Below are 24456 nucleotides of genomic sequence, written 5' to 3' on the forward strand. Positions count from 1 at the left end.
TATAACCCTTTATAGCTTTTTTTTAGTTTTGGGAATTTTCAGAAATTTTTTGCGAATTTGTATTCTACGCAGGAATTCATACGATAATGCAAAAAAATTTGGTGCGTGATTTAAGGCCTATTTACCAGATATTTTTAGCACATCTCACGATCACGTGTCTTAAGCATTTAATAAGGGAAAAATGACCACTTGGCTTGACAGGACAGCACCAGAGGGGGAAGCAGCTCGTTAACAGCTTGGTTTGTTACTATGGAAACAGGCACCTGTATGTCTGACTTTCGATTGGCTAAAATTATCCAAAATTTGCAAACTTTAAAAGTTATAATCCTTTATTTATTGATTTATAACAAAAATGAATTTCATGTCAATAATTACCATACAAAGGCGGCGAGCTTTATTCCAGTATACTGTCAGAATTAGGCGGTGAGCTGGCATAAACATTAGCACGCCGGGCGAAATGCTTAGCAGTATTTCGTCTGTCTTTACGTTCTGAGTTCAAATTCCGCCGAGGCCGACTTTGCCTTTCACCCTTTCAGGATCGATAAACTAAGTACCAGTTGCGTACTGGGGTCGATCCAATCGACTGGCCCCTTCCCCCAAAATTTCGGGTTTTGTACTTAGATTAGAAACGAATAATTACCATACAAAATTGCTTCAATACACCAAATATGAAATCAATTGGAAATTGAAGAAATTGAAAAGCGGCAGCCAAACAGAAAAGAGCCTAACTGTTATTTTAATCAATGTACGAGTCTATTGTGACAGGCCTATTATTAAATCAAATGTGCCAAGAAAGATTAATGTTACATTCATAAAATGAGGTTAAATAAAATAGAATAAAAGTCAGAATACCAAATTATAGAAAATCTGAAGAATTTCATTCATGGAAGTCAAAATTGCTTTTATTTTAAAAAATGTTTTGTTTAGTGAAAGTAATCTCTCTCTCTCTCTCACCGTCTCTCTTTCTCTCTCACCGTCTCTCTTTCTCTCTCTCCCTCTCTGTATACACACACACACACACACACACACGTTGTTATATTTCGGAGTATCATTTTTTTTTTGCCAAATAAACACACGCACTATATATTCATTCTTTATTTCATACTATTATTCCTATTTTTGAGTCTTTTGTCTTAAATCTTTCACTCCACATCCTATGACCTCTTCAGCGACTCTCCATTCTACGTGTTTCCTCCAGTTCTGTTTAGTCTATTCTGTCTTTGTATGGACTAAACAGAACAAAAGGAGACACAGAATAGACTAAAAAGAACAGACTGGGGACACACGTAGGATGGAGAGTCGCTGAAGAGGTTACAGGATGTGTGACGAAAGATCTAAGACAAAGATAAGAACAATAATAATGCTGAAGTGAAGAACGAATACGTAGTGCAAACGTTTATAAGGCCAAAAACAAAAATACATTCCCGAAATATAACAATATCGAAATATAACGCACATAAGGAATCTTGCAAAGGTGGTCAGTAGTAAGTGGTATGCAGAGCAGCTTAACTGGAGACTCCAGTCTAGTACAAGGAATTTGGTACATGCATACGGACGTACGTACACACACACACACACACACACACACACACACACACACACACACACACACACACACACACACACACACACACACACACACACACGTGCGTATATGAGTTTGTGTGTGTGTGTGTGTGCATATATATATATATACATATATATATGAGCACAACTAAGGATGTCACTTAGAGAACTACACTGCGTAAGGAACAGATTCGTTTCCCAAGATAGACAGATAGCATTGAGCGAACACAAAGAAATGTGCGGAGAGTTTCCAAACAAACTTCAAGGTTTTCTCCATCTACCAGTGCCAGGAAACAATCTCTATACAACAAAGATTAAATAAAGAGAATATACAGGGTCAATAATACTCAACCACAACAGAAATAAGTACACTAGAAACACCCCTGAAAGACAATGTAACTTCAGATCTCCAAACCGCTGCCCTCTAAACAACAACTGTCTCGGAAAAGAACTTGTATACAAGGCCAAAGTCACGAATCCCAAGGGAGTAGCAAAGACGGAATGACGGGCAACTCGCTCAGAGAAAGGCATACACAACACTCGGCGTCATTCAGGGACGAAAAGAAAAACACGCAACATCCCTATCCTGTATGATATGAACATTGAAAGAAGGTAGAATAAGTATTTCCTAGATAAAGTGGAATATCATTGGTAAAGCTAGAAAATATTGAGGATGGGATGCCAAATGTGATCTCTGTATCATTGAAAAATTAAATATCATAGTCAACAGATAATATCCTAAATATTATGGATGAAATCTTCTCTCCTTCCATACACAAGCAATATTTCACACTAAAACATTTCAAAGAGGAACCACTACCTACGTCGCTAATTCCACCAGGATAGCTCCTTTCCTGAATGCGGAATTTGAATATACGTAACACACGAACTCCACTCACAGAATAAATATGGCCCCATAATGAACTACCTCAGCACACAAACATACACACCTAGAATGTAATATAAGATAATGCAAGCAAATTTACCATCCAACATGACTGTTTGCCCAAAAGTCAAAGCCAAGGGAGATAACCACTCAAAATATGTCATTGAAGAGTGATGCCTCTTGATTTATTGATGCCTTTAAGAGAGTCTCTCGAAAGCAACCAGAGTTAGTGTTTTTATCTAAAATGGAGACGAATCCTATTCCTCCATGTGATCGGCTTGACAACTTGTTATGATATTAAGATATTTTTCTTATTATAAAACCAATGGTAGCCTTAATACACACACACACACACACACACACACACACACACACACACACACACACACACACACACACACACACACACACACACACACACACATTCATGTATGTGCGGTTATTTTTCGCCTCCCACCACCGCTTGACAACCGGTATTGCTGTGCTTGCGTTCCAGCAACTGAGCGGTTCAGCAAAACAGGCGGATAAGCTTTAAAAAAATAAACCCTAGGGTCGAATTGTTCAACTAAAGCCCTTCAAGGTGGTACCCTAGCATGGTGGTGCCCCAGCATGGCCGCAGAATAAAAGAAATATAATATATGCATATCTTCTTTTCATTTTGTCGTTGCTGTTGTTATTATCGTCATTATTGTTGTTGTTGACATTGCTTTTCTTCAGTGTCATGTTTTTGTGTTTGTAGGGGTTCGTTAAACTCATTTTTCTTCTATGTTATTCGTTGAAGTTAGTTCTGTTAGAATATTTTCCAGATGGATTTTTAAACACTTCTAACCTTGAGTGTACCATTGAAACATAGAGGCAGGCATTGCTATTCATCACCCCGCTTTGGCCACCCTATTATCGTCCCATACTTCTTCAACGCCCTCTACTTTTTCAGCCCCCCTCCACCTTGGATCTTTCCACTGTCCTAGAGAGCAGTACCGCTAACTTTGGGAATCACTGAATTAGGACTTTGCTTTTGATCTTTTTCAGTGTTGATAACATAGGTCCAATGAAATTCTAGGTTGATATATAATCCATTATATTTCTCTCGTAATTCCTGTTCCTGTATCTGTTATATATCATCATCACGACGATGACATCGTATTCGTCGTCGGCGTCGGCGTCGCTGTCGGCGTCGTCATTATCATTGCAAATAATATGTACTTAAAAATGTTATGTATAATATAGCTTTAAGTGCTTATTTTCTACTTACATATGTTGAGAAAAAATCTGAGAAAGCCTTACCCTGGTTCCATTGAATTTAATTAGAGTACCTGGAATCATATTAAGATAGTTATTGAAGTAAAACATTTAATGTTAACGATGTGCTGAAATATTTAAAATTTAAAAAGAATTTACATTATAATTGCAGATAATTTCACATCAGTTTTTGTATAGCAGATTTGTACTCCTATATGTATATATAGAGTCATCAGATAAGATCCAAAGATGTTCAGTATAGAACACACGTAGTAATGCTTAAATGATACTCAAATAATTTGAACTTACACTCCGAAGCCTTTATCGAAGACTGAGTCTGCGGCGTAAAGAGTGGCTATGAGAGAAATCCGGGTGAGCTGATATGGAGACAGTGATGTAGATAAACACCCTCTTTGTTTTGGGCTTGATATACAGAATACACATACATACATACATACATACATACATACATACATACATGGGGCAGAGATGCAGGAAAGCAGTAAAATGTGACAACCGATGCAGACTTTGTGGAGTTAATACCGAAGATATCACCCACATCGTAAGCAATTATCCGAAAATATCTACTGATGAGACATGATGTTGTAGCTAGGACACTATATTGAGAAAGGATAACCCCGAGGACAAAGAAATAAGACCCCACAATATGGTGGAAGTCATAGCCACTTATAATAAAAAGGAATACTGGTGGTATGTCCAAGTGAAAATCTCAATACTACCACCACTCTTCCTGTCCTTTCAGGCCTGTATATTCCCTCTGATGGCCCTTGTCAACTACAATGAGCCACAAATTTGGTCTGTGGCCCTCAGTAAATTGTTCCTAGGAATTTCAAGTTGTGTTCTATGTTACATTTCTGTAACTCCTCCTTCTCGTCAAATGTTCAATTAGGACGTCTCTGTATATCTGAATATTCAAAGGATCCTTAAGCTTCCAAACCCTTCTTTTCCAGACTCGTCTGCGCTTTGAAATCCTTCTAGACTGAGGTCTGAAGTCACTAATGACGAACCTGTGTTGAGGGGTACATTCTTCACCCGAGAACACCTTTGCATTTATGAGCAACCGTGTAATTCGCTTTCTGGTGATAATGTAGACAATCTGGTTAGGCTGGTCACCAGATCGATAGGTTATCAGGCAATTGGTTGGCTTCCTGAAATTGGCGTTGCAGATCATTAAGTTATTTGCATCACAAAACTCCAGTAGCCTTCTCTCCCCAGTACAGGAACCAACTTCATGGCCATCTCGTACACCATCAGGATGCTGTCCATGTTCATTGTAGTCACCAACCACAAGGTCACTTTCATTTGTCTTGAGGTACTCTGCAAAAGAATATCATAAAATTGATCCTTCTGTTCATTTGGCAGACTCGGTTGCGGGGCATGGACAGAAAAAATTGTTGCTGTACTACTTTGAAAAACTAGTCTAAGCTTAAGTATTTTATTGCTCATTCTGTCAACCGCAGTCACCTTATCTACCCATTTCTCAGCTAGAAAAATGCCCACACCACGTACTCCATCATTGTGGCGTTCCCAGAATGTTTCTTGCCTGTGAGGAACCTGGCTGAAGCTCCTCTCTGCCTTACTTTTTGAATGCAACATACATCGACATTCCTCTATTCAAACATCTCAACAATCTCATCAGTCCTACCTTTCAATATATCTACACTGACAGTGTCAATTGTAATGAAATGAAAGGGGAAGCGGCGAGTGGAAACAAGGAGAAGGGGATTGACATTCAGCATACATGCACACACACACACACACACGTATATATATATATATATATATATATATATACATACACACATATGCTCACACGCGCATACATATACACAATAAGATGCTTGGATTTACAGAAACGGCTAATCGTATATGATAAAACAAGGATGAAATAGAAATAAACATAAGCATAAAATTATAAAGTATATTAAAGGATATGAAATAACTCACTTTGAAAATGTAACAGTAGTTTTGCAATAAACCCTATTATAACAATTATAGCAAAAGTCATATGCAGCTTCTTAATTGAGACCATTTTATTTATCTAAAAAAGAAGAAATAACGTGAAAATTTTGAATGTTAATCATGATAATATTTAAGAATGATTATTATTTTTTAATTATTTAACTTGAAATAGGAGTCAAATCTTCAAGTTGTATTCTATCACCTTTAAAAGGGAAGGACAGTAGAAGACTATGCAGTCTTACAGCCTAAAACTACAGAATGATCATGGCTGGAACACGTCTAATAATAGGTCTGCTGGATCAACAATAAAATCATTATCAACAAATTCAAACATGAGTAGGGAGGGAATTTTCAAGAGAATCTGATCTCAGGGAAAGAAATGAATATGCAGCATCTTTAGCATGACTTTTGTGGGAGGAAGTGTTTGACTTATTAAGAATAATGATAAAAGGACATGTAATATAGAGAGTGTAAGCAGCCTTCTAATCCAGACATTAGGAGGCTGCTACAGTAGGAGGGGAAGAGGTAGAGAGGTAAAACATTGTATGTGTGTCCAGTGGGTACAGCATGTTGAGTTAGTCTTTTCAAATCATCATCAGTGTGGTCTATATTGGATATCACTAATATAAAACCGGTACTCAATGTGTATTGCACTTGAGCATTTTAGAGGGTCAGCATCCGCTTTGAGAGGAAATATTTTCTAGCTCTGGAAAGCAAGTCTAGTGAGATGGCTATGAGAGGCCATTGGAAATTGTGAGTACTAACATCATTGCGTTGTGCTCATACATAAGTTAGTGCAGTGCAAGAACTATTTACACTGATGTATGAAGAAATTGTTTCTTTGTAATATGAAGGCAAAAGTTGTATGATCTCATTGGACAGTAGTTTAAAGGTCTCTTTTACTCTGGATGAATCTTAAAATGTGGAATAAAATCTCAGATATTTTTATCAGTATAAAAATTGCTTCGTATGCATGAAGTAAGTCACAAATGGCTGAGTTAATAAAGTGACATATGAATATATAAAGCATATATGTAGAGCTCCAGTAGTCTATATAAACTTTAATTTACACCCAGTTCCTAGTATTGATGGGAGATTTAGTGTTATGGCTTGTGAGCCACAGTATTCTCATGTTGAATTTATAATGCATAATTAATAAGAAGTCATATGCAGCCCACAGACAGGAGGATTTTGATATTTGAGAAAAGAGAAAAGGAGAAATTGTGACAATTATGCTCTTTTCCTAAGGATATCAATAATGGAAGTGATGTGAGTCCAACGCAAGATTGAATTACAGTCAGACACAGTTTGCCTGCACTTTACTGCTGACATACAATTGCTTGTGAAAAGGCCATTGGATTCACAATCGTCACCTCTTCCTTGGGAGATGGGACAATTGATTTCTACACAGATTTCTGAGTTACACACATACACTTCGAACATCATTGATCTTTATTTTGACTCTAAATGTAAACTCGACCAAACAGACACCATCTCTACATCAATAAGGTCGTCTCACTACTCTATTACGTCTACCCAACTGCATACCCATATATTATGCAATCTTCCACCCATACACTCTGGCACTTTAAGTCAACTGATTGCTTGAAGCTCTACCAGTTTTCTACTAATCCTGGCAGCACAAGAAACAGTTAGGTAGATAATTGAAACCGCCCGTTTTCTTTTTTGACAAACGGCCATGCACAACCAAAGCAGCCATCTCCAAATTTCTAAAGAGGTTCTCTCATAGCTACACTGCAGCGATTCAGGCTAAGAATATAGACTATTACGCTTAGAGGAAACCATCAATTCCTGAACACAGAACGACTCTAACACAGCACTACAATTTCTGCAACATCTACATCTAAACCGCACAGTGCTCTTTGTGCATTACTCAGTACGCACACACACATGTCTTTCAAGCTCCAGTTAATCCTACTTTTAGTTTTGAGTTTAACAAATACTCTACTAACTTGTGGAATCTTTCTTTCATCTACTTTTCAACCATGACAGATCAGCACTCGAAGAAAGTATCCACATTTACTCCCCACTTCGCAACCAACTGCACACTGCACACACTATGTGCAACTCCTCTAAATAATTTCTTTCCGCAGCACAGGGTTCATCACTATGCATGCCAAGTGAGAAAATACACTACTTCCGTTCATTTGAAACCAATAACTCTACTGGTTCTGACAATAACACCTTCAACCAATCTGCACCAAAACTAGCCTCTAGTCTCACCAAACTGTTCAACATCACTTTCTCTATAAGAATGTCTGCTGATTTGGGGGATAACCACAGTATATTCCATTTTCTAGAAGCATAACCCTTTCGACTTCGCCTACTTCCATCCTGTCGCACTCACTTCCAACATCTCAAAGGTGATGGAGACAACAAAATCTCCTTCAGAGCTTTGAATTTCTTCTTAATGACCTCCATTACAAGTTTCATAACGCTAGAGCTACTGGAGAGACCTATATCCTATGTCACTCACCAATACGTAGTTACCATCGAGAAATTCGATGAAATCAGTGATTGGACCTTTAACATCAGCAGAGCTTTTGACTGCATCTGATACGAATCTTGTGGTAAAATTGCCCTCCTATAGTATCCAGGAGATTCTGTCGATTGTCTACACTTACACATGTTCAAGTTCCATGTCGGTGTGATATTATTATGGAAGATGCTTTTATTTATATACCTTTGCTTTTATTAGTCAAACTAGTGGTTATGTGATAGTGTTTGGTGGTTTGAATGCACGGATGGGAAATGAGGAAGTAGAAAAAGTAGTAGGAAAATATGGAATTCCTGGTTAGAATGAGTGTGGAAGGAGGTTGTTGGAAATGTGTATGGAGCAGGAGTTGGTGGTGGGGAATAGTCTTTTCAAAAGTTCACGTGGTTGAGGGTGGAGGGAGGAACAGTAGTGGATAGGGCCTTGATGGACTATATATTAATTGATAAGAGAGTGGTAGGAAGGTTGGTGGATGTGCATGTAATGAGAGGTGGAGGTGGAGGAGTATACTTAAAAATACTCACCTCCTCTGACATCTCACCATTTATACTCACATCCATCCTACCAGCCCTTCCATCTCTCGAACATCTCATCACCTTACACTTAGCTACATTCACTTTCAGTTTCCCCCTCTCACACACTCTTCCAAACTCTACCACCAGTCTCCTCAGTTGATTGGGTTATGGGTATTTTTGCCAAATTTGGTGAAAAATATGTAGTGGTGTATTGAACAGATTTTCACCCTAACCTTAACCCTAACTCTAAAACCCGAACCCTAACCCTAGAACCCTAAAGCTAAAACCAGTACAAACGCACGAATGATGTCATAAATAACAGTACCGCCGATAGTTGTTGTTGACAAACAACGGGAGTAATTTCATTCAAGGGAAAAGATCCCATTACACGGCCACAACGTGTTGTTGACAAACCACAGCAGTAATTGTTTTCACCTCAATAGACGTCAGTGATTGGTTGAAATTACCGAAATACGAAACTTTTGACATGAAATAACTTCGAATATAAAATTTTTTCTCTGTTCTATAAGACAAAATATACAAGTATACGAAGTTTTAAAGAGTTTCGGTAGAAAATACACTAAATAAAAACTAGATAAAAAATGGTATCCGCCAAATCAGAAAGATCCCCTATTTTTCCCGTACATTGAAAAATATGTGGTGAAAAGATCAATGTGTGGGGGGAGTGAAATTCCGAGGATTTCAGCACACCGGTGGCAGGCATCCATTCGGGGGAGCCATGCTTTTCACATGGGCAACTTTATGTGGCCTGCTCCCGTGTGGGTAGTAGAAACGCTCTTTTTGTGTATGCTACTCAGATCAGAACACGCAATGTTGTCTATAGCGAAGTTTTATAGACAAGTTTTCATTGCAGCCGATGTGGTTATAAACAGTGATCCGGAAGCATTGGCCGGACATATTCTCAAACCATTGCAACATGACTTATGGACTCTTCCTCTTTTTTATTGGACAATGCTGACTTCTCCAACAACAATGCCCACTCGGCTGATATCAGTGATTGGCTAAGTTGCTCATAGAGTTAACCTAGAAGAGACAGGCTCCTTATTTTTTGGTTAAGGCTGTTGGTAAGTTTTCCTAAGTTACTCCAATCCAGATCCCCAATGCAAACCTTCAGATCAACCTTCTCCTATGCAGATCTCTAATGCAACTTTTAAAAAAACAGTCAATGAGTGGAAATAACCGATAAACTAATTCCTTATGGGATTTCCCAATCAAATTGCCAGCAAACCATTTTCAGCCAAACCAATTTCAACGGATTTCGCTAAAATCTGATGTCGATGTTACTTATTTTGGTTTGAAATAAAGCACTTGATCACTTAATAATCCTAGCTTAATCCCGGGCAACACCGGGATATACTGCTAGTTACCTATATTTCTGTCTAAATTACTCTTATTTACCATAGGTAGTTAATATATATACTCATAGACATAGCATGCTGGATCATAGACATAGCATGTCCAGCTGACAACAAGATATTCGATAAGGAAGAAAGAAAACTCTATAGATGACAGGTTAGCTTGGGAGGTTACGCAGTTGTGGACAATGAAAAAGGTGGTAGTGGCACCAATAACTGTCGGAGCTCTGGGAACAGTGAGTAAAAATCTTGAGAAGTACTCGCAACAAATAGGGCTGCAATAAGGGTGGAGCACTTGCAGAAAGCAGCAATGCTTGGAACTGCTTGAATACTCGAAAAATAAGAGGTGTTACCTTAGTTCACTGGTAGCGAGCAGCTGACACCGTAATACATCTCCAGTGTTAGAAGCTGTGCAAAGACAATAAAATAGTAGTAGTAATAATAATAATAATAATAATAATAATAATAATAATAATAATAATAAATGGAAGGAAAAGAATTGTACGGTCAGTTTGCAAGAGATGTGAATGCTAAGATAGATACAGAGGACGAATGTCTATGGATGAGAAGTGACCTGAAGATAGAGACTGGAGCATTCATATGCGCAGCTCAGGAACCAACTATATGAAGCGCAGAATAGACAACATTACCGATAGCGACAAACGCAGAATGTGTGGTGAGAAAGGTAAAACGTTATGGCGCATCGTGAGGAAATGCCCGAAATTTGCACAACGCGAATAAAAAAGACGCATGACAATGTAACAAGAATGATCCATTGGGAGCTGTGTGGAAATCACGGCCTACAAAGAACAAAGACATGTTATGAGCAAACCCCTGAAGGAGTTACCGAAAATGAGAATTGCTAAATCTTGTGGGATGCAATGATCCAGTGCGATCACCCGACCAGACATCGGAAACCGGATATTATTGTGGTGGATAAAAAAAGAAAGAACATGTATGATAATCGACATACCATGCCCCGGTGACAACAGGATCAATGTGATAGAAGAAAAAATAAATAACTATGACGATTTGAAGTGGGAAATAGGAAAGTTGTGGTCAATGAAGAGAATAAACGTGATATCTATAGTAATTGGTGCACTGGGAAGTATCAGCACTCAACTACCAGCATGGCTAAAAAAGATTGGTGCAAATTCTTGCTTAGAACTGCAAGAATTCTTCGCAGGATGCTTGAAGTATGGCCAGTAAACAAATTCAGTTAAAAAAGTAATCGCTGTAAAAACGAAGAGAAAGAGAAAGAACGGTGGCCAGATAATCTTAAATACTATGAAATAGATGATTTATGATTTACACACACTACTATGCAACACTCTTCCAAAAACATACAAAAATAAACTCGTACCGTAAATACCCAACAAAATAAACAAAGCCCACATGTGCCATAAAAGGCACAACCTGCGCTGCAGAAACAACATGCAGTACAAAAACCAATACAACAGAAGACTAAAAAAGCCCATAACAAAGCATACTGATACAATAAAACATGACCCCATCAAAAAATAAATGCTGCATATCCCAGCGCAAAGGTTCAACAAATGATGCAAAATGAAAGTCGCTTGAAATTTTCAGATGTCGGAAAGTAATAGAGATGATGACATCGGCAACGAACTTTACCTTACCTCAGTTTATGAGAGACAGGAGTTTCCGAAGAAACTCTGATAGTAACTGCGAAAATGAAGCTGGACCATTAAAAGAATGCTTCTCACTCAGCAGTGGTTCAGTAAAGATGCAGACTGACCACAACTGTTATCCTAATGCAGCATCAGCAGTTAACAGAGTAAAGAGGGGGAAGTGGACCAGCGAAGAAAACAAGATAGTGATACAGTGCTACTTGTAAAATGAACATAAAAGAAAGGGCTATAAAAAACGGATGTTAACACTTTGGGTAGAGAAGGACATGTTTAAAGTGACTGAACAGAGATTAGTAGATCAAGCTATTGCTATTTGAAGAAAGTGGATGACAGAATTAGAGGTAGAAGAGATCACAATAGAACTGGAAAGGAAAGGCCAGGCAGTAGGAAAGACAAACAACAATATCAGAGATACAGCTCAAACCAAAGCAGAATCTGAAGGAAAAAATAGTAGCGCTACCAATAAGAAAGGGGAAACTGGCACCAGCGACTTTAGTGATTTAAGTGAGGAAGATCAGAAGATTTTTAGATGAGTTGCATAACGTAATGAGTAAACAAGTATGAAAAAGATTGCCAACACCAAAATGCATCATCAGTAGAAAGCTATAAGAACTGACTAGTAAAGTAGATTTTGTTATCAATAGGATAGATACTAAAAATATAGGAGAAACTAGCTTATTGATCTCTGCAGGAGGCGTAATAGTCGCTAGAAGATTAGATATCTCACGGGAAAAGATTAAAAAAGAGCAAATGTGGGAAAAAGACTACAAAATAAAGTGAAGATTTTAAGACAAGATCTGAGCAGAATTGAAGCCTGGAATCTGAACAAGTTAGGAAACACAAGTTACAAATCTTCCCTTCATAAAAGATAGTTAGGCAAAGAGAAAGGATTTGGGACAGAAATAAAATAGATCAGTATCAACAAAATAGATTGGAGACAGACCAGAGTAGATTTTATAACCAAATAAATAGTGGAGAACGAAGTACTGAAGATGAGAAACCTAATGCAGAAGAAGCTAGAAAGATCTGGAGTAATATTTGGGATAAGCTAGTCAATCATAATGGGGATGCAGTATGGTTAAAGAAAGTGAGTAAGGAGCAGCCAGGTCTAAGATTAACTAGTGCATTAATAAGTAAAGTGTTAAGAAAAATGCCGAATTAGAAGGGCCCAGGACCAGATATAGTTCAAGGGCACTGGCTAAAGAAATCCAGTAGTTTACATTGGAGGGTGAGGGAACAACTTCAGGATTGCCATAATGGGAGAATAATACCAGATTAGATTATTAGATTATTACATATGAAAGATAAGAGCAAGCGTAACACAGCTAGCAACTGTAGACCAATCACTTGCTTACCATTAGCGTGGAAGCTGTTAAGAGGAATGCTTTGAGAAAGCATTTACGAGCAACTTGACAACCAGAATTCACTGCCAGAACAGAATGGTTGCAGGAAGGCTAGAGGAACGCATGATCTATTATACATCGACAAAGCATTTTTAAATGAAGTAAAAGCTAGAAAGAAAAATCCACCAATAGCATGAACAAACTATAGGAAGGTCTATGACATGATCCCACACTCATGGATAAGTGAATGTTTTAGTACATACAGTATCGTAGACTGCATAAAATAATTAATTAGCTTTAGCATGAAGAAATGGAAAGTAGGTCTCTGCTCAGATGACACTCTTAGGGAAATTAATATCAAACGAGGAATTATTCAGGGGGACTCGTTGTACCCTTTAATATTTGTCTTTAGTTTGATCCCCCTCAGTTTAGTATTAAGGAAAGAAAATGTAGGATGTCAGCTCAGAAATAGTAATGGAAAAATTAAACATTTGCTCTACATGGATAATCTGAAGCTTTTTAGTAAGAATGAAAAGAGATATATTCCTTAATACAAGCAGTAAGACAATTTAGAGCAAAGATGTAGGTATGGAGTTTGGCATAGTTAAGTGTGCAATATTAGTCATGAGACGGGGACAGGTAGTCAACAGCGAAGGCATCCAATTACCATATGGCCTGACATTAATATCATTGAAAAGAGGAGAAAGTTATAACTATCAAGGAGTATTAGAATGTGACAGAGTACTAACTATAGAAATGGAAACGAAAATTGAGAAAGAGTACATCAGAAGGGTGAGGAAGCTAACGAAGTCAAAGATAAATGGTCCGAGTCTAGTGAAGGCTGTAAATACTTGGTCGGTATCATTACTCAGTAGCTTTTGTAGGTTGGACAAAAACTGAATTAGCAAAGCTAGACAGAAGAACTAGGAAGCAATTTGATATGAATGGAGGACTCCACTCAAAGGCAGGAGTAGCAAGATTATACTTACCTAGAAAGGAAGGTGGAAGAGGGTTAATATCAGTAGAAGACTGCGTGGAGTTATCTAGAGTAGATATAGACTCCCATGTAGGTAATAGTGAAGGGTTAACCCTAAACAGACAGATCCGTCCCCTAATGTCAACGTCTAAGCTCGTCATGCCTCAATGATAACAAAACAAATACAAACCAGATTAGCCGTCAACTGGAACACCAAGGACCGCGTACTCGAATGATGAACCATGTTGGGTATGAAAAAATCAGCTACTGGTTCAAATTTTCCCGAAACACAGCAGCTGAAAGTAGCCCACAACCAGAATATTCCAACAGATGGCCATCCATGGTCGTGATCAAATAGCCAAAAGAAAAAAAAATGAAAATGGTCTAGGGGAGATAATAAAAAAGTTCATAAGCCATTCTAACATGTCATGTATTTTTCCACAAATAAATCAAATACTGGACAAACTTACTTAAATTGGAGACAGAAACAAACATTATGAAAAAGAAATTACTAACTGAATCAGAGATTGACCAAATTAAACAATCAGTTAAAGATAAAGGGAACGAAGTTGTAGCTAAAGAAGATACTACAGAGGAAATCATTATAGACCAACCCAAGTTTGATGAAAACGCAATAATGATTGAAAGAGTTAATGTAACTGATAAGCAAAGTGAAATACTCTCTGAACCAAACAGAAACACTAAGGCAGATGAAAATCAAATAGATGAAGAAAGCCACACAGAAATTGATCTAAAACATCAAATCATGATTGAATGCCTGAAAACTAAAGAAACCAGTATGAATGAACGCGACATTCTCCCAAAAATTCGCAATTCTAACCAAAACATGAAAGTAATTGGTAAAATCCGCCTTGCGCTTAAGGATATAATTTCAGCTAATGATGTTGATATTAAAGATCTCAACCACCTGTACTATGCATCCGCGAAAATCTCAACGATTCTACGCGCATTCAACACCAAATTAAGCTACTTAAGTCTGACATAGATTGTTTAAAAAAACCATAAGTTTGACAAGACTATCAAACCAACAAAAATCCGAAACTTAAAGAAAAATATATAATGTGAAAACCATACTTGACATCGATACCACCATAGAAACTATCAATCAAAAGGTATGTGCTAAAGCTGCGCACGTAGCTTGGTATGAAAAGCGCGTTAGACTCTTCAAGAACATGTTAAAAAATAACCCAAAAATTTTTTACACGAAGATAGGGAAAATACCAGTTACAGTAATGTCTGTCCTATCAAAAGAAGAAATGCAGGAATTTTGGAATAAAATTTGAGCAGAAAAACAACACACAGTGAAAAGGCCCCTTGGATTGATAGAATATCTACAGATTTAGACTCCTTAGAAGAGCAAAAGTGGGAGGGCATCAAGGTAGAGGATGTAAGATCTGCTCTCAGAAGTCAAGCAAATGGAAGTCTCCAGGAAAGGATAAAATTCCTAACTTCTGGTTGAATGAATGCCTTCCTAGAGAGCCATGAACTGCTAAAAAAAACTTTACAATAATGTTTTTGCAACAACCTAGTATGATTCTCACTTGGCTAGTTAATGGTGTAACATTCCTACTTCAAAAAAAAATGAAGAAACAAATTAACCAAAAAATTATAAACCCATAACCTGCTTAACAACAATGTATAAAATACTAACATCTGTCTTGACTGAATATACCTATAGTTTTTAATAGAAAGGGGGATATTCCTAATGAGCAAAATGGATGTAAACGCGGGTCCTATGGTTGTAAAGATCAGCTACTCATCAATAAGATGAATTTGGAAAATTGTCACAAATGACACAAAACTTGTCGATAGCCTGGATAGACTATAAAAAAGCTTTTGATAGTCTACCACATAGCTGGATTAAGAAATGTCTGGAAATGTATAAAATAGCACCTGCTCTGCAAAACTTCTTGTCAGTAAGTATGAGATCATGGATAACCACACTGACTTCGAACAGTGACAATGAATCTCACAGTGCTGGAGAGGTAAGAATTTCATATCGCATTTTCCAAGGTGACTCTCTATCACCACTCCTCTTTTGTCTAGCCTTAATGCCTCTTTCGAAATTGCTCGATGATGTACAATACAGCTATAAAATCTTTGATAAAAATTCTGCACTTCATATAGTTGGCCCTTAATACTTGTTCTTGAGCTGAGCACGAGTGCTTCTGTTACTATCTTCAGGTCACTCCTCTTCATCCATAGCTACCGGTCCTCTGTATCTGTCTTCGCGATCACGTCTCTTGCAAACTGACCGTACATGTGCTTTTCCTTCCGCGCTTTTTCTTTTCTTTTTTTGTTCATTTCTTGTTTAAATTTTTCTTTCGTTACACAATTTTCAGTTTTGAAGACGCCGGCCTTCTTCGTATATTTCAACAGTGACTCCATGGCATTTTTATATATCACCCTAGGCTGTTTTCCTCTGCTTCGATACAGTCCTGGCAACTGATCAACCTCTTCTATCCTTTCTTCTAGACAAGTACAGCCTATCGGTGTTACTGTTAGGGTGGAAGGCTCCGTGTACTGTCAACATTTTTCTGGTCTTGGTCTCCATTTTCTTCCTTTCTCTCTTTTGCCATTTAATAACTCCCGCTCCATACCGAAGTGATGATATCGCCCACGTATTAACTGCTTTGATGTTATTCCGTTCAGTCAGTTTTGAGCGCAACACCAACCCCAGTGTTTGAAAATACTCCATCCTCAGTTGCTGTCATTTCCTTTTCCATTATCTCGTTGAACTCTAGTACACCAAAGTATTTGATTCCTTTCGTTAGAATTTGTTTAATCAAGTATCTGTTCGGTAATTCTATCCCTGCTATGGACTGTACCTTGCCTCTTTTTTGGTAGATTATTCCGCTTTCTTGAGTCCAAATTCTATTCTAACATCAGTACTAAAACAGTGGACCGTGTTCACCAAGGAACTCACTTGAGTCTCATCCTTGCCATACAGTTTCAAATCATCCATGAAGAGGAGGTAGTTAAATGTTTGGGATTTTTCCTTTAGTTGGCACCCCAAGTTAATTTTCCTAAGGTCAGAGCTATAATGCAGAAAACAAAAAGCAACGAAGATAGGCTATTACCCTGGAAAATCTCTCTTCTGATACTAGGGCGAGTGAAGGATAAGAGATGCAACAGTTTGACTGAAAGCTTGAGGAAGGGAAGTGGCAAGGGCAATAGCAAAATATCTTCATGTAATACAACACATACATTTAAATTGATAGGGTTTCTCTAAGGATGTGGGCAGTACTTGTCAACACAATCTTTTGGATTTCGCTGGGACGTGGTTCTCCTGGGATATCATCTAGATGTTTATGACATCCCTTTTTTATCATATCGAGGGCACCCATATTAACAGGAACAGTTCTCGCTTTAAAATGCTACGTCCTTTGGTTTTCAATTTCCATGTGCTTATATTTACTTAATTTGTCAAATTCATTTACAAATATATTTTTATCAGTAGGAACACTTACATCTATTAGTCTACAAGTATTTTCTTCCTAATCTTTAATGACTATGTCTGATCGATAAGCCCGGGTCGTTCTGTCGGTGTTGAATGGAAAATCCCAGAGGTTAATGACAACTTTACCTTCAACGACTGACTCAGGATGATGTTCATACCAGTAAGTCGGAGCACTGATTTTGTTGTGTTTACATATTTTCCAACGTAAATACTGTCCTACCTTGTCGTGATGATTTTTGTATTCGTTTGGTGCCAGTGCAAGACTTCCCGAGACCAGATGGTCTATTGTTTCATCAAATTTATCACAGAATCTTCATTTAGGGTCAGAACCGTTTTGAAGAACTTTAGCTTGGTAGTTTTTGGTTAGCATGCTTTGATTTTGTACCATCAATATGAAATCTTCAGTTTCGCTTTCAGTTCTTTAACAGTTGTTAATAGCCCAACTAGCTCTTCGTCATTTCTAGCAAACAGCTTCAAATCGTATAAATAAAACATGATTTACTATACTTTTATACATTTTGAAACCATATGTAGCATTACTCACTTCGTTTGAGAGTAGGATCAGTGCCATGCAAAAGAATAATGGGGAGAGGGAGTCACATTATTATTATTATTATTATTATTATTATTATTATTAGTAGTAGTAGTAGTAGTAGTAGTAGTAGTAGTAGTAGTAGTAGTAGTAGTAGTAGTAGTAGTATTAATAGTAGCAGTAGTAGTAGTATTTGATGAAAACTCACAGCTGATGTTGTTGGGTATGATGGAATGTGTCAGCTGTCCACAGTCATCATACGGTGACACTTGTTTACTGGTAATGTTTCAAGAACTCCGCGAAGAATTCTTGAACTTACAAGCAATGTTGATTTTTGTAGGTGTTCTGTCTTTACATTTGTACCAGTCTTTTTTAGCCATGTTGGTAATTAGTTCTGACACTTCCAATTGCACTAGTTACTATTGGTATCACGCCTACTCGCTTCATTGACCACAACCTTCGTGTTTCTCACTTGAAATTGTCATAGTTGTTTATTTTTTTCTTCTTCTTTCACATTGATCCTGTTGTCACCAGGGCATGCTATGTCGATTATCATGTATGTTCGTTCTTGTTTATTCACCACAACAATATCTGATTTCCGATGTCTGATCAGGTGATCCCGCTGAATCATTGTATCACACAGGATTTTGCAATCTTCATTCTCGATGACACCTTCTGAGCTTTGCTCTTACTACGTCTTTGCTCTTTGTAGGCCGTGATTTACACAGAGCTCCCAATGGATCGTTCTTGCCACATTGTCATGTTGTTTTTTGCATTCGCTAACGATGTGCCAATTTCGGGCATTCGCTAACGATGTGCCATACCGTTTCACCCCTCTCACCACACATTCTGCATTTGTCACTGTTGGTAGTGCTGTCGATTCTGCACTTCACATAGTTGGTCTTTAACTCTTGTTCTTGAGCTGCGCGTATAACTGCTTCTATCTCTATCTTCAGGTTACTCCTCCTCATCCATGGCCACCGGTCCCCTGTATCTATTTTGGCTTTCGTATCTCTTGCAAACTGACCATACATTTTTTCTCCTCTCTCTGAGTTTTTCTTTCTTTACGCAACTATCAATTTTGATGACGCCGGACTTCTTCACGTTTCAACAATGGTTCCACGGCATTTTTTTACATACCACTCTAAGCTGTTTTCTTCTGCTTAAGAGTGCGATACGATTTGTGATAATTAGAGTTTGATTCTGTTTATTGAATTGAACAATATTTCGGCCGTATGTCTGTCGTCCATGGTTTCAAAATGAAAAATGAAAAATAAAAAATAACGCAGAAATGCGTTCGCAAGATACTATTAATTTTCATAACTGGTAACAAGGTAAAAGAACACACGAAGAAAATAGAAAAAAGGCAAGAGAACACTTAGTCAAGAAGTTATGTGCAAATATGTGTAATTCTTCTGTTATTCTGCTCATTCCTCCAGGGCGTGACGTTAGTAATTCACAGATATATTTATCCTCATGTATTTTAAGGTCTGGAAGTGGAGTGGAGTCAGAATACTTTCTAAAGATGTGCACTTTCAGATGTTCCTCAAATTTACTACTGTTTGATGTAAACTGTTCGGCAACTTCCCTCGAAGTATTGCTATTGTATCCGACGTTATACCTATGCCCATTGAATTCTTTCTTTCTTTTTTTTTGTGGTGCAGCCAACATAAATCAAGTTTTATTTGGTGCATTCCGATGTGTACATGGAATCGGGATCCTTACAGTCCCACCTTCTGTATAAATTATAACATTTCTGTTATAATTTGGAGTTTATTTGACTCATGTTGTTGTACAACGAACAGAGCTTACCTTTCTTGCGGTTATTTTTTGGGGTACAGCATTTAGAAGCTCTAATGTAGTTTTTAAAAGAATTAGAGCTTTATTACGATTATCTGGGGCTTAAGTTTAATACGAGGGGGATTAGATTAATATTTTGTCGAAATATTTTCCTTTGTTACTTATAGCTAATAGCAACGATATTATTAGCTCGATTCGAAGTAGATGAATAAGAAAGTTTAACGGTGTGTTAATGAAAAATTTTCTTGTATCTTCGAGAAGGGAAATTCTTTCTAATGCATTGAAAAAACTTAGGGTTATTATTTATTAAATTTGATGCAGAAGGTGGATTATACCATGTAATTTTTCTATTATGCAATCTATTCTTATTTCTCCTAAATCTGATAGGTTTAGAATTATTTGTATTAAGGCCAAAATTGTATAGTCATTTGGTGATATCGGTGGCTTATTGTGTGAAGATGCCATGTTATATGCGTTATTATTATATTAAATCTATCGAACGTACGTATTTTATGTTTGTTCTTACGATCTATTTTAGCAGAATCAGCCGGCTTAAGGCTGTATGATTAATATTTTTGTTGGATTCTAGTTTGTTACTGTTATCACTGTACATTTTCATAATATTAGAAGTTATATCAGAAGAATTTTAGAAGTAATTTTAGTGTCAAGTATATTTCTAACTTTATTATAGCAATAATGAGATTTAGTTAAGTGTGAATCATCACCTATACAGGTTTTTGTGGAAAGGATATTTCCTGAGGGATATACTGAATTTTCTAGTTACACTCAACTCTACTAAGGACCTTATTATAGTAATTAGCGTACTGATTGAAAATTACTTCATTAGTGGATAATTTAGAAATTTTATAGGGAACACTATCAATGATTAATTTAATTACAACTCTTGGACGACCTAAGTTTTTTCTTTTTCATAATGAAGATGTTCATCTGGTTTATGGTTACGGATGAAGCATTTCTGTGTTCAACTCTAGTGTAACATTCAGAAAGTTATTTACATCATGATCATTTCTAATTGTAATAGAGAGATTTATGTGTTTGAAGAATTTCCTAAGCTTTTTACATAATTTTTCTTTATATACATTAGTACAGTTACGGAAAGAGAATAGAGCATCATTCCTATAAATAATAATAACCGAAAATCATTATTTAAGTTATATAATATAGAAATACCTATTAAATCTGTTATCTGCGCTGAGTAGCTAGATCCTACCGTAATATCAAAGTTATCTACTATCTTTTAGTTGTTTCAGTCATTAGACAGCGACCATGCTGGGCCACCGCGCTGCAGAATTTTAGTCGAACGAATCTACCCTAGTACTTATTATTTTCTAAGCCTGGTATTTATTCTATCGGTCTATTATTTTTTTTTACCTAATCGCTAATTTACGAGATAAACACGTCAACATCGGTGTCAAGCGGTGATGAGGAATAAACACACGCACGCACGCGCACACACACACACACACACACACACTCACACACACACACACACACACACACACACACACACACACACACACACTACGGGCTTTTAGTTTCCGCCTACCAAATGCACTCACAAAGCTTTGGTCAGCCCGAGGCTATAGTAGAAAACACTTTCCCACGGTGCCACGCAGTAGGTCTGAAAGCGGAACCATCTGGGTGGGAGACAAGCTTCTTATTACGTAGCCAACTCTGCGTGTTACCATCAAAATCTATAACCGTTCTTCTAGCAGTAAAAATAATATTACCACCCTTGTTAGTTAAATTAGGAGTTTCCATGGCAAAGATTGACGATTCATTTAGAAGGATAGGTGTAATACAAGAATAATAGCTATAATTATCTCTCTAGATAAATTTGCAATGTTTCCTATTTTGAATATTTTTAAACCACCAAATAACTTCGACGGTATTTGTCCGTAGATCCAGTTTAATATTAGACTAAAGACTGAGCAAAATATTATCCGATATTTTCTTGCATATTATAACTATATCAGATTTTGAAGGAAAGATAAGTCTAACTGGAGGTTTGCAAATAAAATTAGGCTTGTGGTCCTTTAGATTTATCCTAGGAAGTCTAGGTAAGAAAGGTTTGATCCAATTCTCTAGTTTAAGCTTACAATCAATTTTCTAGCTTTCTTTATCAGATTGATAAGCAGTATGTTGCTATTTTGTTATCGTCTTTTAGGATGATATTCATATAGTGCTCCATTATATAAATTTTCAGTTTTGTCCGTATGGACAAGTATGCCTATGGATTGCTTTAAAGTCCTCGATCAAGTTACTTAACTCCCTTAAGTTTACCTTTGTCCCGTTGAATTTCTTTCAAACCTAACTTTTTAAACCATGCTCATAAAGTTCTTTTCAAAAGCATGAAGGTATGAATTATGAGGTGGATTCCTCATGAATTGGAAATTTTATTTAAAATTTAGAACATTACCAGATCTATCTATAGTAGCTACATTTTCGTAGTAGTGCATCTCCAATGCAATTTTCTAATGAAGTCATTGATACTCAATGCTCTTAGGTATTGGGATATCTTTCAGTAATTTATCTATTTACCTATCAATTTATCAATTGATTTGTCAAATTTATCAATTTGTCTATTCAAGAAGTTAATAACCTAAAAAGGCCTTATGCCGTAGAGGAACAAGATGATCCAAGTAGTAGGGATCTTTATGATTTAGGCAATTAATTCAGTAACACTCTGAGTATATGGCTACACACATGCACACACACACACATACACAGATGTGCGTTACTTAGAGAGCCTGGAGACATTCTTTGCTTTTGTAACGGCCTTGATCTCATCCTTTTTCTTCAGAATGGTGCAGATCGTCGGTGTGTTTCGGTGGTATTGACCTCCTATGTCCACTACACGCACTCCTCTCACATGTTTATTAATGATTTCCTTCTTCAATTCTATCGTAATCAACTTTTTCTTTTACTCAGCACTGTCCTTTGCACTAATCCTCTTAGGACCCATGGCTAACACAACTAATTATTATAAAATGATAGCAAAAAATGCACAAAACTAACCAAAAACACTGGAAAAAACTTAACAGGGATACCACCACAACGAGATAAACACGTGAACTGAGCGAGCGGAGACTGCACTTGTTGGGAGAGCGTATGCGAGCTCAACGCTGACTAGCGGTCGCTTAGATGAAACTCGTTCGTATTGCGGATTTCCGCTCATACTTCAAGACAAAATTCGCACGAGCCTCGGCTCGTACAGCAAATTACTCGTACAATGGTGCACTCGTACTGCGTGGTTCTACTGTACATACACACATACATACATACATACATACATACATACATACATACATACATACATACATATACACACACACACATACATACATACATACATACATGTGTGTATGCATGCACACACACACAGATACACAAATACACACAGATACACACACGCACATATACACAAAAATACACCCCCCCCCACACACACACAGATACACACACATACACATACACACACACACTCATCTCAGTAAACTCAGTCGCTGTAAAGAGACGGTGATCTCTCGTAAAATAATATTTCTTAAATTACATCGAAGTTTTGCTATAGAGATATAATTTTAATTGTATGTGAAGTATTACATAATTATTTGTCAAAATAGATCAGGAAAGCAAAAGTTTGCTGAAGTGCACTACGTAGATTTATATGAATAAAGAGATTTCGAAGTGTATATTAAAATAAGTATATCATTTTTTCATTCCGGAATATAAATGTATGACTGTAAATGTAGTGTACACGCACGAGCGCGGACATACATACACGTATGTACTCATACGCATACACGCATATATGGAGACATATATCCGTGTCACTGTGTATGTTGTCTTCCGTTATGACCCGTAACTCAAGTGTTAGATAAACAGTTACTGATAAAATGTGCCACTCAAATAAGTGCTGAAGCCTACATAATCAACTAAAGACCTCAAAGGCGATGTTCCAGCATAACTGCAGTTCAGCGATTGAATACAGAAAAAAAAGAAAATATAGAGTACATGCAAAATTTATTTTATGTCACATATAGGTGTAAAATATATATTTTAATAATGCTTACACAAATACGATATATTATATATATATTCATAAAGTATCTAGATGTATTTCTTTTTTTCGACAATTCGTTGATTCACCTATCAAAGATAGTACATATACGATCTGATAACATTGTTATATTATCTTTGTTACTAATCTTATAACACAGGTTTATATGAACGGGGTACTAATGAACACTTAATTAGCTGTATATTACTCACTTCAAACCTAGTAAAAAAGTTCTATTTCTTTCAGATCCTCATGGTAGATAAAATTCGAACACAAGAAATGAAAAGACACGCCGTCATTGTTATTCTATGTGCGGAACACAGCGATTTAAAAATTGACAACTTTCTAAATATTGAAAGATATTTTGTACAGAGTTCAGATGGAATTGGAAACCTCTGGCGGGAATGCTTCAACTATATCAAAGAGAAAAGAAAAAACAAAACATTTTCAATGTTAAGGAACTATAAAGGCATCTCAATTCATCCGACTGGTTAAAACTGTTATCGATGAT

General features: G+C 37.0%; 1 protein-coding gene across 2 annotated transcripts in view; it reads right to left on the reverse strand.

Moving 5' to 3' along the window:
* The window catches only part of LOC149136025 (uncharacterized), a 52601-nt gene that overhangs the window by 12357 nt on the left and 15788 nt on the right, over window positions 1-24456 (reverse strand). For both annotated transcript variants that reach the window (XM_089350622.1, XM_089350623.1), the window contains exons 4-7: window positions 24158-24358; window positions 10434-10488; window positions 5660-5753; window positions 3737-3765 (exon numbers count right to left, since the gene is read on the reverse strand). In XM_089350622.1, coding sequence (XP_089206748.1) covers window positions 3737-3765; window positions 5660-5744 — 114 coding nt within the window. In that variant the 5' untranslated portion in view covers window positions 5745-5753; window positions 10434-10488; window positions 24158-24358. The remainder of the gene's footprint in view (window positions 1-3736; window positions 3766-5659; window positions 5754-10433; window positions 10489-24157; window positions 24359-24456) is intronic.

Source organism: Octopus bimaculoides, chromosome 4 (genome assembly GCF_046866305.1).
Source record: "Octopus bimaculoides isolate indiv1 chromosome 4, ASM4686630v1, whole genome shotgun sequence".
NCBI lineage: Eukaryota > Metazoa > Mollusca > Cephalopoda > Octopoda > Octopodidae > Octopus > Octopus bimaculoides.